The sequence below is a fragment of the Labeo rohita genome, chromosome 9 (genome assembly GCF_022985175.1).
Source record: "Labeo rohita strain BAU-BD-2019 chromosome 9, IGBB_LRoh.1.0, whole genome shotgun sequence".
In the NCBI taxonomy this organism is placed as follows: domain Eukaryota; kingdom Metazoa; phylum Chordata; class Actinopteri; order Cypriniformes; family Cyprinidae; genus Labeo; species Labeo rohita.
In genome coordinates this window covers 13,934,284-13,948,301 of record NC_066877.1, presented here as the reverse complement: position 1 = coordinate 13,948,301, position 14,018 = coordinate 13,934,284, and the positions used below count along the sequence as shown (strand labels likewise).

At 38.4% G+C, this 14,018-nt stretch overlaps 1 protein-coding gene across 1 annotated transcript in view; it reads right to left on the bottom strand.

The window, feature by feature from the left end:
* Nucleotides 1–845: 845 nt before the first annotated feature.
* Nucleotides 846–14,018, bottom strand: part of man1a2 (mannosidase, alpha, class 1A, member 2) — a 119,130-nt gene continuing 105,957 nt past the window's right edge. Inside the window, exons 10-14 of the mRNA XM_051118751.1 lie at nt 10,309–10,424; nt 10,010–10,229; nt 9,561–9,733; nt 3,210–3,325; nt 846–2,846 (exon numbers count right to left, since the gene is read on the bottom strand). Coding sequence (XP_050974708.1) covers nt 2,714–2,846; nt 3,210–3,325; nt 9,561–9,733; nt 10,010–10,229; nt 10,309–10,424 — 758 coding nt within the window. The 3' untranslated portion in view covers nt 846–2,713. The remainder of the gene's footprint in view (nt 2,847–3,209; nt 3,326–9,560; nt 9,734–10,009; nt 10,230–10,308; nt 10,425–14,018) is intronic.

Here is a 14,018-nt window from a genome sequence, read left to right as displayed (position 1 = left end):
CAGTAAAGAGATGTATAATGTTACAAACGATTTCAGATAAATGCTGTTCTTCTGAACTTTCTATTTATCAAGGAAACCTAAAAAAATTCAGGCTGTTTTCAACATAATAATACATGTTTTTTTGAGCAGCAAATTAGAATATTAGAATGATTTCTGAAAGATCATGTAACTGGAGTAATGATGCTAAAAATTCAGCTTTGAACTCACAGGAATAAATTACATTTTAAAATATATTCAAATAGAAAACAGTCATTTTAAATAGTAAAAATATTTCAAAATTTTACTGTTTTTGCTGTACGTTGGATCAAATAAGTGCAGGCTTGGTGAGTGGAAGACATTAAAACAATTCAAAAAGTTTTGACTAGTAGTGTATATTAAGAAATTATAATTATAATTCAATAAAATATATAATATGATGTATGTGCAGATCTCTAATGCTCCCCAAGGCTTAATTTTTTTAATTAAATAATTCAGTAAAAACGGCAATATTAAGAAAAAAACGACAAATCATATTTAAAAAATATGTGATTGAATATATTTTAAATTTCAATTTATTCCTTTAGTATTCAAATAAAAATATATATCCAACCCATAAATTGTTTTTCTATGGTTTGAATATGGCTCAATGAAGGATTTAGCTCTTTGAGCCCTAAAAGCCCTGAAATGATATTCACTACACAAACTTCTATGGCTACTCTCTGACATTTAAAAACTTAAAGAGATTTTTTTATATCCAGAAATTCCAAATTCCCATTACTCTGGGAAACTGAACTGTTAAACTGAAATATGAAACCCACTGGAAGTCTTTCATATCAATCTGTAAGAAAAGACCTGACAATACAAGCTTATTTAATTTTATCCCGTTCACTTTTTGTAACATCTTTATTGAATTTGTGTGGCATTTTAAACATATTTACAATTATTGTTTTTTGTTCAGTAAAAATACAAATACAGAACACAGCTTTGTCAAAACCCACCCAGCAACAACAGGGAAGTGTGTTGGCCTGGGTTTCACTCACCATTAGTCAAAATCATGTTACTGGGAGAAAAAAATTAAAAACAAACAAATGACACCTACAGGAGCAGCCGGACACCACTGCTGCCATCTAGAGGGGAGTAGAGGACACGTCTCCATCAGACTGGGATGAGAGGTTTAGAAACCAAGGAACTGAAGTCACAGGATTTAAGGGGGGCTGATCGATGACACCCAGCATCCCATCAATGGTGCTCAAGTCTTTTATGACAGACTGATTCTCAGTTTGTTCATTACCCCAGATGACAAAATACTTAGCTTTTCAATCTGGTCGACTACATGAGATATTCTGTGGATGTGGTATTTTACACACTTGAAGATTAAAAAGAAAACAAATATGAGATCTTAAGGCTGAGCAAAGAGACTGAATCAGTAATCATTAAAGGTCAAACCCAAAAGATAAATAAATAAAAACAAACAAAATACTTAAGCATGACTGGCTGCAGGTTGTTTAATCAAGTGATATCAGAAATCTGCCACCACCGTGTTTCAGAAAACATATCCAGAGTGTTTACAGCCCAAGACTGAATAAGTCATGTCAAAACTCACATGAAATATTCAGAGATATGCATTTGACCAATGAAAACGCATCCAGAAACTGGAATGACAATAACAAGCCTCAGTATTCCCAAGTCTAAAACATCAAACATCATGGGCTTAGTTGTTATATTCAAAATGTACTCTGGGTTTCTTGTGAAGGGCACACAGTGTATTTATGAACTCTAAACCCCACATATATAAATCTCTACCTCATTGGCTACGATTAGTGGTAAATCTTGGCTGTTGAAAGAATCTGGTCTGGTCTAACAGAGCGGCACCATCGACAAATGAAAACAAACGGCCGTGAGCGTTAGCATCTACAGCACTGCGACTTCTCACAAGTTACAGTTACTGATTCATTGTGTTGCAAAAACCAAACACCAGCTCGTCCGTGTTTCAGAACGCAGTGTGAATGGCATTCGCAATAAATGAAAAAAAGAGATGGGAATGACGCAGAAAGCGCAGGTTTCTGGAATGACGGTGGTGACTGTGTCACAGGCAGCAGCTGTTTGATAGCAGCACGTGTCCCTTTTTACCCGCTAACCTTGTTGGAGCGACTGTTTGAAGAGAAATCCTGGAAAAAAAGAACATTCCTCTGGCCTAAATTCAGCCTTTAGCTGGAGAAAGATTTCACAGGAGGTCACATCCAACATCTGCCATCTCCAGGAGCCTCAGAAAGGCTCTGAAGGCGGTCTGGTCTGAAAGCATTTATCCATCATTTTGAAATGATTTAGCGCTGAGCTGATGATATGAAAAGCCGCCAGATTGGAAAGAGAGGGAAAAAAAAGAAAAAAGAATGAATGAACTTGTTAAAATCCTTCCCCAGTGAGAAACACACATCCATTTCAGAAGGTCTTTTAGTCCGCTAATGCGTGTACAGACCAGAGAGATGCACGTGATCAATCCGGCAGTCAGTCCTTCAGAGAATATATGAGAGACGTATAGATAAAGAGAGTTCGGTCTGTTCCGGTCTCCTCCGTTCGCTGCAGTCCCATGGTTCACAGTCCAGGAGGAGACAGTGGTTGGTGGGTACAGTTCTCTCCTCTCCTTTGCACTGGCAGCTGCTGTCTTTGACAAGGAGGGAGGCGTTTAGAAAAGGGGCGAGCGAGGGGGGAGTGTGCCCCCCCCGGTGAGTCCGCTCTACCGCTGGGTCTCGCTGCCAGGCAGGGTGATGTTGCCCAGGTGCAGGATGGGCAAAGGGTGGGCCTCTGTGTTGAACACCCAGTTCTCAAGAGGCAGCAGCTCATCGCTGGAGAAAAGCAGATAGAGATACCTACAAAAACAAACACGCACAAGGATCATACATCAAACTGGGTCACGGATCTTATGTATTCAAACACATCTGGTGATGGGAAGCTGTAGTGTTTCAGTGACGCCAGCAGGTGGCAGTAATGACTGGCTGTCTTTCCACTCTGATTTACTTAGCAAATCCCACTTTGTTTAGCAGACAGTCAGTGCTTTTCAGTTCTAGCCATATGCTGCATAGCTACCTTGACTATTATAGTAATAAATGAGCATTATTATATTGTTTAATAGATGATAATAACCTGTACTAGCATAATAAAGTGAAACAGTTTGTGTTGTTAAAGCAACACAGTTCAGCACATTGTATTTTAGTGAACGAAATGATGTTTACTTGAGCGTTTCAGCCAGGAAGAAGCTTTGCTGGACGTCATCGTAGGTGGGGTTAGAGGAGTAGACGTCTTTAACACCAGAGAATCCTCCACTTACTCGGCAGTATTTATCTATAGCCTGCAGAAGATATGAAGAAAGTCTGGGGTCAGAAAGAAGGATGCATGAAATGTATTAAGAAGCACAACTGTTTGTTAAGCACATAATCAGCATATCAGAATGATTTCTGAAGATCATGTGACACTAAAGACTGTAGTAATGATGCTGAAAATTCAGTGTTGCATCACAGGAATAAATTACACTGTAAAATATATTTAACGAGAAAATGGTTATTTTAAATTGTAATAATTTTTCATAATATTACTGTTTTTACAGTTTTATTTTATAATATTATAATATATTTTTCAAAAGAAAAAAAAGAAAAAAAAAACCCAACTCTGTATATATGTGACCCTGGACCATAAAACCAGTCATAAGGGTACATTTTTTGAAGTTTTCCATTAATGTATGGTTTGTCAGGATAGGACAATATTCGACCAAGATACAATTATTTGAAAATGTGGAATTTTAAGGGTGCAAAAAATAAATAAATATTGAGAAAAATCACCTTTAAAGTTGTCCAAATGAAGTTCTTATCAAAGGATATTAGTAATCAAAAATTACATTTTGATATATTTATGGTAGGAAATTTACAAAATATCTTCATGGAACATGATCTTTACTTAATATCCAATTACATTACAGTAAAACATCATGTTATAGTTCTTAATATATTCATTTTAGTCGCTTAATGTGAGAAATATCTTTACAAACATGACCTTCCAGAGAGAAGAAAACCGCAGCACCTTAGAGGAATAAAAATCACTTACAGAATGAAAAAATACTGATAATTTACTCACTCCTATGTCATCCAAGATGTTAATGTCTTTCTTTCTTCAGAGAAATTAAGATATTCGAGGAAAACATTCCAGGATTTTCCTCCATATAGTGGACTTCAATGAGGATCAGTAGGTTGAAGTTTCAGTGTAGCTTCAAAAGGCTCTACACGATCCCAGCTGAGGAATAAGGGTCTTATCTAACGAAACAGTCATTTCTAAGAAAAAAATTAATTTATATACTTTTTAACCACAAATGCTCATCTTGCACTAGCTTTGCGTTGCGCATATGTGACTTTATGCGTTATGTAATCGTTGGAAAGGTCATGCATGATTAGCTCTTCATCTGTGTACTCCGATTCAAAAAGATAGAGTAGGGCGACAAGCTCTATCTCATTTTCACCTCCAACTTCAAATTCATCTGACATCATTGTTTTACCTTTTTTTGTAAAGGGCATTTGACTTTGTATTTTTGCTTTGTAAACACTGGGTCGGTACTTTCGTCTATGTCACATGTTTGTGATTATGTAATGCGTGGGGCTAAGCTAGTGCAAGATGAGCATTTGTGGTTAAAAATTATATACTTTTTAAAAAAAAAAAAAAAAAAAAAAAAACTGATTGATTGTTTTGCTACATAAAGACCCTCATTCCTCGGCTGGGATAGTGCAGATGATCCCCACTGAAGTCCACTATATGGATAACAAATTTTTGAATGTTTTCCTCAAAAACCTTAATTTCTCTTTGACAGAAGACAGACAGGCATGAACATCTAGGATGACATGGGGTGAGTAAATTATCAGGATTTTTTTTTATTCTGGAAGTGAACTAATTCTTTAAAAGCTGCTTGAGTTATGACTGTATGTCTTTGATTTGAATTATGCACATATCTGACATCAGTGAGGGTCAGACTACTGTTCTTAAATTCGATTAAACCATGTAATATCTTGTAGTTTCTAATAAAGCTGCCATCCAACTGGTGAGCTCATCTCAGTTCCAGATGTACAATTTCCTGTGCTTCAGTTCAGAATGCTTATATCAAGCGAAACCCTGTCCTAATCACCACTTTATGACTGCAAATCAAATCAATGTATGACTGTGTACTTGTAGTAATGACAAAGCTAAAAATAGAATATATACGAAACCGCTCTATTTTTCTGGCCCTGTTCTCCAAGAACCAATAATGCTCCATTAGTGCTGTTCCAGCCTCTGCAGGCAGGAGTCATGCAAGCCATCTGTGCCAGGAAAACATGGTGTGATGTGCTCACCTACCTGGAGCAGATCTGCCTGAAACAGCTGCTACACTGAGGACTCACCTCACATGGTTATAACAACAGCTGGCCTGATCCAGCCTTCTTATTAACCCATTCAACAGAGATTCACTCAAGACTTTCAGCTTCATTTCCTCAGTTTTCCATTTAGATTGCCTTTGCATTATCCAATATCTTTAAAAACACAAATTGTGACCCTGGACCACAAAACCAGCCATAAGGGGTCAATTGTTTTGAAAATGAGATTCATACATCTGAAAGCTGAATAAATAAGCTTTCCATTGATGTATGGTTTGTTAGGATAGGACAATATTTGACTGAGATACGACTATTTGAAAATCTGGAATCCAAGGGTGCAAAAAAAAAAAAAAAAAAACAATAAATAAATAAAATAAAATATAGAGAAAATCGCCTTTAAAGTTGTCTAAATGAAGTTCTTAGCAATGCATATTACTAATCAAAAATCTTGAGTCTTGATATATTTATGGTAAGAAATTTACAAAACATCCTCATTAAACAAGATATTTACTTAATATCATTTTGACCCATACAATATATTTTTGGCTATTGCTACAAATAGACCCGTGATACTTAAAACTGGTTTTGTGATCCAGGGTCACAATTTAATAACGCTGTAAGTATAATCAGTAGCCAATCTTAAAAAATAAATAAATATATAAATAAATAAAATTCCATATTGTACCTTTTAATGTTGTGATGCCTAAATTTACTAGTAGCTTTTACGTTTTTTTAGGGTTTTATTTTTTAGTTAAACCACAAGTGCCCAATTTTTTTATATGAAGGGCCAACTTAATTAAGGGTATCTCTGATTTTATATATATATATATATATATATATATATATATATATCATCCAAAATCATTCATTTTTTGGTTATCAGCTAATTCTTTAGAAGTTTTAATATCATTCCTAGACATAATTTACATAAATTACATTATTTCCACCATAAAACAACGTATCTGTGAACGCTATAGCAGTTCAAATAACCAAACTGTCATTAACCCAAAAAAATACCAACTGAAGCCATTCATTTAGCCACTAACTGACCATCGCACTTCAGATGAAATATGGTGAGAACTGGGAAAATCCTAACTGATCCTTTAGATGAGAGTGGACGCCAAACAGACAAACTCAATACCATTTATCTACACAAAGAACAGTGATAAGAACTCAAAGAAGAGATGGTGAGACCCTGAGATTCTGGAAAGAAAGAGGTACACACAGACAGCCGGAGACAGAAAATGATAAAATTAGAAGAAAAAAAAGAGCTGATAGCAAAGAAGGAACTTTGGTGACTGGAAACAAGTGAGCTTTATTCTGCTTTCTTTCTCCTTTTACAGAAATAGAAAGAGTGAAAATGAGGAAGGGAAGAAGAGAAAGCACCCAGCGGCTCATCAAAAGAAGCCCAATTGCAGTGCAACTGTACTGTACCGGCAGCACAATGACACCCAATCAGAGAGAAAACAACGACGCTACATTCTCAAGAGCACTTTGAAACGGTTCTAAAACCACAAACACATTCCCTAAAAAACACAGCCCATATAATAAGAGTGACATGATAAAAGAGGGAAGGATGAATCTAAGAAACGGAGTGATAAACAGATAGAGACGGAGAGGTACAGGACTACTACGAGCAGCAAAAAGATGCCACAGATAGAGCGAGTGGGATTACAGATGGATATCAAAGTGATGAGATATGGTTTAGATACTAAGAACATCCTGTGCCGTACACACCGTCTGACCTTATTCTGTCTCCGATATCCGGCTGAACTCTTGATGGCTGGAGATACCAGCCCTGGGAGAAGCGAGTCAAACTTCTGTTTGTGTTGCTCGTGCCCTAGCTTTATGCTGGTGATTTTTGCACAGGCACCACAAAAATATTCAAATTCTGACTGACACAATAATAAGGTGATCATTTTGTCATGTTAACCAATAAATGGCAGATTTTGATTATTTTGTTAAAAATAAATAAAAATAAAAAAAGTTTTATTTTAAAAATTTTAATTTTTGCCAACATTTTAGGGATGCCCCCTAATAGTTGACTGTTAATTGCTGAGAAGAGGCTTGGTCAATCAAAATTTTATTAGTTGCAGAAAATTGTTTTTTAAATCCACAGGAAGTACTGAGGTCATGCAGTCTGTGATGGGCAGATCGTTAACGGCTGGTCTTTGTGCTAACAGTACATTGGGCAGGACATCTAAACGCTCGCCTAGCATTCAGCGGCATCGACCTCAAATATGGCTTATCTGAAATATGTCAGTAGCCTAGCAGCAACTTTACACGGCAGCTCAATCTAATGTTAACCTAGAAAAATGTGCGCTATTCAAGTGTCTGTGTGGAGTGTGGAAGCTGAATAGTAGCACGCTCACTGCATGACAGATGGAGGTGCCGGTGCGGTCATTTTCTCTTATACTCTGTCATTTTTGGCCATACAGATAAGAGGAATACATCTTTCGAATCTGTAAAGACTCCATGGTTATTTGTGTGCACTTATAATAACAACAAAACATTGCACTTTTGTAAAATAATGAAAGCAAACAGGTTTCTGCTGTCTCGGTCTCTGTGAACCGGAGCGCGAATCTCAGAAACTCTGTGTATACTTACAGACATGAAAAAAAAGTATCTATAGAGAGTGAAATTTCTACTTTCAAATGAACAAATTCAAATTGAAAAAAATATTCAGACTGTGTCGCCAACTTCATCTCTTAAGTCGAAAACAAAGCAAGCACTTGTTTATCAGTGAACTAGTTAATGCACCCTCCTTACCATTTTACCTCATAATCATAATCATTACTTATAATCTGTGGCAAGCTTTATGCGTGTGCTTGAGTGCTTATTAGGCTATGTAGGCAACTGGCTCCTTATTATGATTTTAATGGTTTATTAGTTAACATGCGATTAGTCGACTAATGCTTAAAATGAACGACTACGAGTCGACCAGAAAAATCTTGAGGCCTAATTAAAATCTAGATGTGATGCTTATTGAACACAGGCCTCCCAATATTATAAATGGAGAGTATAAAATATGGATAACCATTTATTAATATGAGATAGAGTTGACATGAAATAGTCCCTAAAAAAAAGAGATGGGACCTTTATTATAGGAAAGTGGAAATCAGTGTCATAATCTAGCACTATCCCTTTAAATTGCCAGTGAACTAACATTTCAGAAAGCAGGTTCCAACATATAATATCCAATATTTAGTTATAGGTACTCTTTTCTGAGGATATCTGATAAACTTAATATTTATACTATATTCAATATCCAGTAAAAATTGATTTTCCAACTAGCATTTGAATATCTACAGTGATTTTCAAAGGGAACCGCAGGTATTAAGACTTGTGTGACTTAATATAATGTAAATGATGTCCCTTACTAAAATACGTATTAGAAAACAAACAAACAAACAAAAAAAGTTTTCATCGTTTTTAATACATATTTTGGACAGGGTGAGCGCCATTATTTCCATGACGTGAAATGGTTGCACTCAGTGAGCTACTGGCGCTACCTGTTGCTATTTTTACCACAGGACAACTCTGAAAATAAAATACTGATACTACTAAAATACTGGCTTTTGGTTATAATTTTCAGTCGAAGGGCAATAAGAGAAGCGATGTAAGTCTTCACTGCTTTCCTAGCGATAAGAAGAGGAGAAACAAATGAGAAGATGCATGTGGACTAATAAAACTTCCTAAATACCTGCATCTTTGTTCTTTCATCTTTAGCCCTGATGCTTTTGAGGCTTTTAATAGAGCACAGCTACTGAAAGAGACTACTCAAACGACAGAGACAAGAAACGCTAGATGCCATCCTGGCAGGATGTAAGCATACGGACACTTGCCATGACGTCGCAGCCACTGAAGGAGTTTCTCCGCATGAATTTCACTCGATGTCCAGGGTGTTTAGACTCCTTGTGGAGAAAAATCAATGGTATGGGATTTGGTTTAAGCCTACGCTTATATCCATCGCCACCTGTAAGCTCTTTCATTAGCTGTGGTCATCGTATCAGTATTTTATTTTCAGAGTTGTGTTGTGGTAAACACCTCATTAAAATAATGGCATCTCCATAGTCCAAAATATATTTCAGTAAGAGACTATTTACATTATATTAAGCCATACAAGTCATAACACCCAGGTTTCCCTTTAAAATGTTACATTAGAGATGCATTAGAGATGTTAGAGATGCTGACCTGCGCTGCTTCCCAGCCCCACTGTCTGTATTTGGGGTCGTGGGTAAATCTCCACATGTACCAGTACGTCTCGATGACCTCAGGCCTCAGGATATAGTACTTCTCGTTCTGTCTCACAGCCACTGCCTCCAACCCGCTGTCGAACTTAAAGGCCTCTGGACCGAGCTTCAGCACTGCAAACAACAAAAGGTTTACGCGTACTATTAGTTGAACCTTTGGCTCTCATGGTGCTATAAACATGAAACTATCTGTCTGAGAGCTTGTTGTGGCTGAGTTGCAATCCATCAATGTCTTTCAGTCAAGTTGTGTGAAAACGATACACCATACTCTGAAAATAACCTGTAGTGTTACCATAGCAACAAAACCATGCTACAAATGAGATTTGAAGTCCAAAGATCTAATACGTGTTTTTTTTAATCTCTCTCTCTCGCCCCCTCTTATTCACTAACCAGTGCGATCGTAGCTTTCATGGCAGGTGTGTGCAATCTCTGCTCCGAGCTGCAGATAGTGTCCAGCTTTATCATCCGGTGACCCATCAGCCCCTAGGGCAAACATGCCTCCAGCAAAGCAAGTCAGATGACCCATCTTACGCTCCAAGTGTCCGTTTTTCCACTCCCCGATGAAAGTAAGGCCGCCGTTGGACTTGCGGATGAGGTGGCGTTCGATAGCCTGTAGGAAGGGAGAGAGAGAGAGAATGAAGCTGATGCAACACAAAACACAAATTGCCATGGCAACCAGCAGCTCTCACCTCAATGGCATCATCGTAGGTCTTGCGTGCCTCTGTGTCCGTTTTATCAGACATCAGCCAGGCCTTCAACAGGTATTCATAGAAACTATCACCCAACCCACCTACTGAGGTGTGATCTGCAGAGCAAGACAGACACACAAGGATAAGCTTGATAAAAAAAAAAAATGACAAAACCAGCCTAATTGGATGCTTCTTGTGAAAATGTATTCAACTAGAGCAAAGAAAAGCCTGTTATGATTCTTACTTGCTCAGTTTTGGTTATTCTGTTCAAAGCTCAGTCTTTTAATGTGCCTGAATGCTGCTATAAAAGCGTATTCAGGCTTGACACCGACCCTCATTACAATAAAAATGCGCAAGTGAGCATGTTTTTGTTGGCGTTTATTCAGCATGGACACACACCAGCACACACCTAATCACTTATAAACACAGCTATTGAGTGTGTGTTCTACTCTGACATAGCTAATGACTCTGCAGAGTGAGTGTGTGTAAAGTCTGAGTGTTTGACAGGCTGGGAGTCATTTGTGCCGGTAATGGCTCGTAATGGGAACCTACAACAGAACATGTAAACAATCTGTGTTGACTTGTCGGAGGGAGCTGCAGAAATTAAGAATGAAATATTGACAACATGGACAGAAACAGACTATTAAAGAGGCACTACAGTCGAGAAAATGAAAAAAATTGAGGGAATATTAGCTGTAGGTACTGTACACCACTGTTCTACTAACATGTTTAACAAAATAGCCAAGGCATTTCAACAAAAACCTGTATTTTGTGAAAAAAAAGGATCAAAATTAGAGAAAAGTAAGCGCTGTTGCACAAAAGAAGATTAAAACTAATATTTTGGAGGGTTACACATGCCGGAAATTAGTGGGAAGTGTACAGGCCTAATCTTGGTCCACTCTTCTTCCGCTCTCTTTCATAGTTTGGTTAACTGTAGTGGGTTTCTTAGCCATAACTTCGTTGCCAAGGATTTTCCAGACATTTTCAATCAAGTTTAGATCAATATTTCAATGTTCTTAGCATCAAAGAACTGCTTTAGCTGTTTAGCAGTGTGACAGGGAGCATAGTCTTGCATAAAAATTGCTGGCTGATTGGGAGAAGCTTGCAGGGAAGGAACTGCATGTTGCTGAAGGAGGTTCTGATAAACATTTGCATTCACCCACCCTGCTGCAGAACACATCCTTCAAACCATGAGAGTTCCTCCTCTACCTTTCACTGACTTTTTTACACACTTGGGCTTCAGTCTTTCCTCAGTTTGATGCAGAGGAAAATATGTCCCATCAGACCCAAATAAGTTAAACTTGCTCTCATCACTAAAGTGAACTTTGGACGAGTTCTCCTTTCTCCACACATCATGTTCCTCAGCAAAAATGAGCTTAGCCTTTAGAATCTTTCTGCTGACGAGAGTCTAGGTCACTGCAGAGTGCACTTTCAGTCTGACTTCTCTTAAACATGCCGAGACAGATCTTTACCCTGTCCAGCACTGAACTGGCAAGCAATTCCAGCTGCAGTGTTGAACCGATTCCCCATTGAGAGTCTCTGCGTTATCCCGTCTTCTCATGCAATTGTCTTACATGGATGACCAGCCTTTTTGGGGGGACTTGAATGAATTGGTGTCATTGTAAAGATGCAATATTTGAGAATTCACAGATTTGGAATGATCAACTTCTCTTGCAATGGCTGAAAGGGTCATCCCTTTGACCTTCATCTGGACAACCTCCTATCACAGGGTTTCAGTCACCTGTCTGTCCATCCGTCCATCGCCAGTCTAATATATATCTGAATGTCTATATCTGTTCTGTGTCTGTCTTTATATGTCTAAACATTCTCTCTTTCTCTTTCTCTCTCTCAGAGTGCCAAGATTTACATGAAAGCTTGTTAACTCGTCTGGGGAACAGACAGGACACACAATCTCCAAAGGAGAACAGGAAGTGTGATATGTGTGGGAGGCAGAGGAGTGTATACTGTAGACGTGCTGTATATAGTATCATGGACGAGCGAGGGAGGAGCCCATTAGCACTGTCACAGCTCATATCTGCCAAGGTTAGCGAGCTGTACTGCGTTCAGCCTGCTGAGAGAGAGCTAGCAGGGCAAACATTCAGGAGATGAACTGCCAAAAGCCATTATGGAAGGTCTTTAGAGGAGACTGGGGGTGGAGAACAGATGCAGAGGTGATGTTTTACACGCGAGAGGTGTGAACATGCAAGTGACACGGCTAAAAATTGCATCTGCAAGAGATGGTTTAAAAAGCAAGAGCTAAAGAAATCAATGAGGCAGCAACGAGGCAGGAGGCTGAAGCATTTTATGAGAGATCCTTTACAGAGACACTGAGACAAAGTAAAAGATGTATTTTATGCTAATGGATGCGAGGGACTGACCTGGTGGAGGCAAGACGTAGAAGCTGAGATGAATTATTCAACAGGAGAGAGGGAAAAAAAAAGCGAGGTGGGGGAAAAATACTGAAGAGAAAGGGAGAGAGAGCCTGAAATGTCCAATCACACACCACTTGTACGTAACTCTTAGTAGTCCATCCTCCTGCAAGAGGCAGGACATGTTGGAATATGGGGGGGGGGAATATTGTTTACATTTTCTGCTGAAAATGTCAGTGCAAAAGCTGCAGCAGGTAATTCCCAGACTGTTGCCACAGGGTTGCTGAAGTATTTTAGGCAAAAAAAAAAAAAAAGAGAAGATTGCTTGAAAGTAACATTGCACTTTTTTTCCTCAACACGTCATGGATATGTAACATTTATGGCCCAAGGACAAACAATGCAGGATGAGTTAGGTTAAGATTTAGGTGATTCTTGCCTTTGCACGTAATACTAATAACTAAATCAGGATAGAGCAAGAAAAAAAAAGACAGGCTAAAAACAACAGAGGGGAAAACAAGCTGCTTAAAGACAGCAAAAGACTGGAGAAAAAAGGTACAGAGAAAGCAGCTGTTGTGCGCGACTAGCACAGAAAAGGTGGTGGTAGAAATAATAATAAATATAATAAAATAAACACTATCAGTGATTAAGATAATAAATAATACACAGATGGTGCAGGCTGATGTGCAGTGAGACAGGAAAAAAGAAAAGTTGTGGCAGTGGAAAGATTGATTGAAGCAGAGATGTTTCAGACTCATAAACTCCCCAAAATCCCAGTCAGACTCCCATAAACCGTCTGGGCCTTTATTTCACAGCCTCTTCTGGCACGGCTGCCAGTCAGCGAACGTCTGGATTTTCACTTCTGCCAATCAAAAACAACTCCCTAACGGCCTCCCGCTGAAAAGTAAATGCACTCCAAGTCTTTGAATAAAAAAACAACAGGGTGGATTTGAGTAACAATCAAAGGTTCGGGCAGGAAATCTCTACAGAGAGACTTGGCCGACAGCAAGCGGACAGGTCATGGATAGAGAATGACGGGCTGAGGAGGAGATGTGGATCTAAAACCTAAAGGCCCCTGGAGGTGATGCTGTAGAGACGTGTAAAGGGAGAGAAATTTAAAGGATCAGTTCACTTTGAGAACAAAAATGTACAAAATTTACTCACCCCTTTGTCATCCAAAATGTTCATGTCTGTCTTTCTTCATTCAGAAAGAAATTATGTTTTTTGAGGAAAAGATTCAGGATTTCTCTCCGTATAATGGACTTCTATGGTGCCCCCGAGTTTAAACTTCCAAAATGCAGTTTAAATGCAGCTTCAAAAGGCTCTAAATGATCCCAGCCGAGG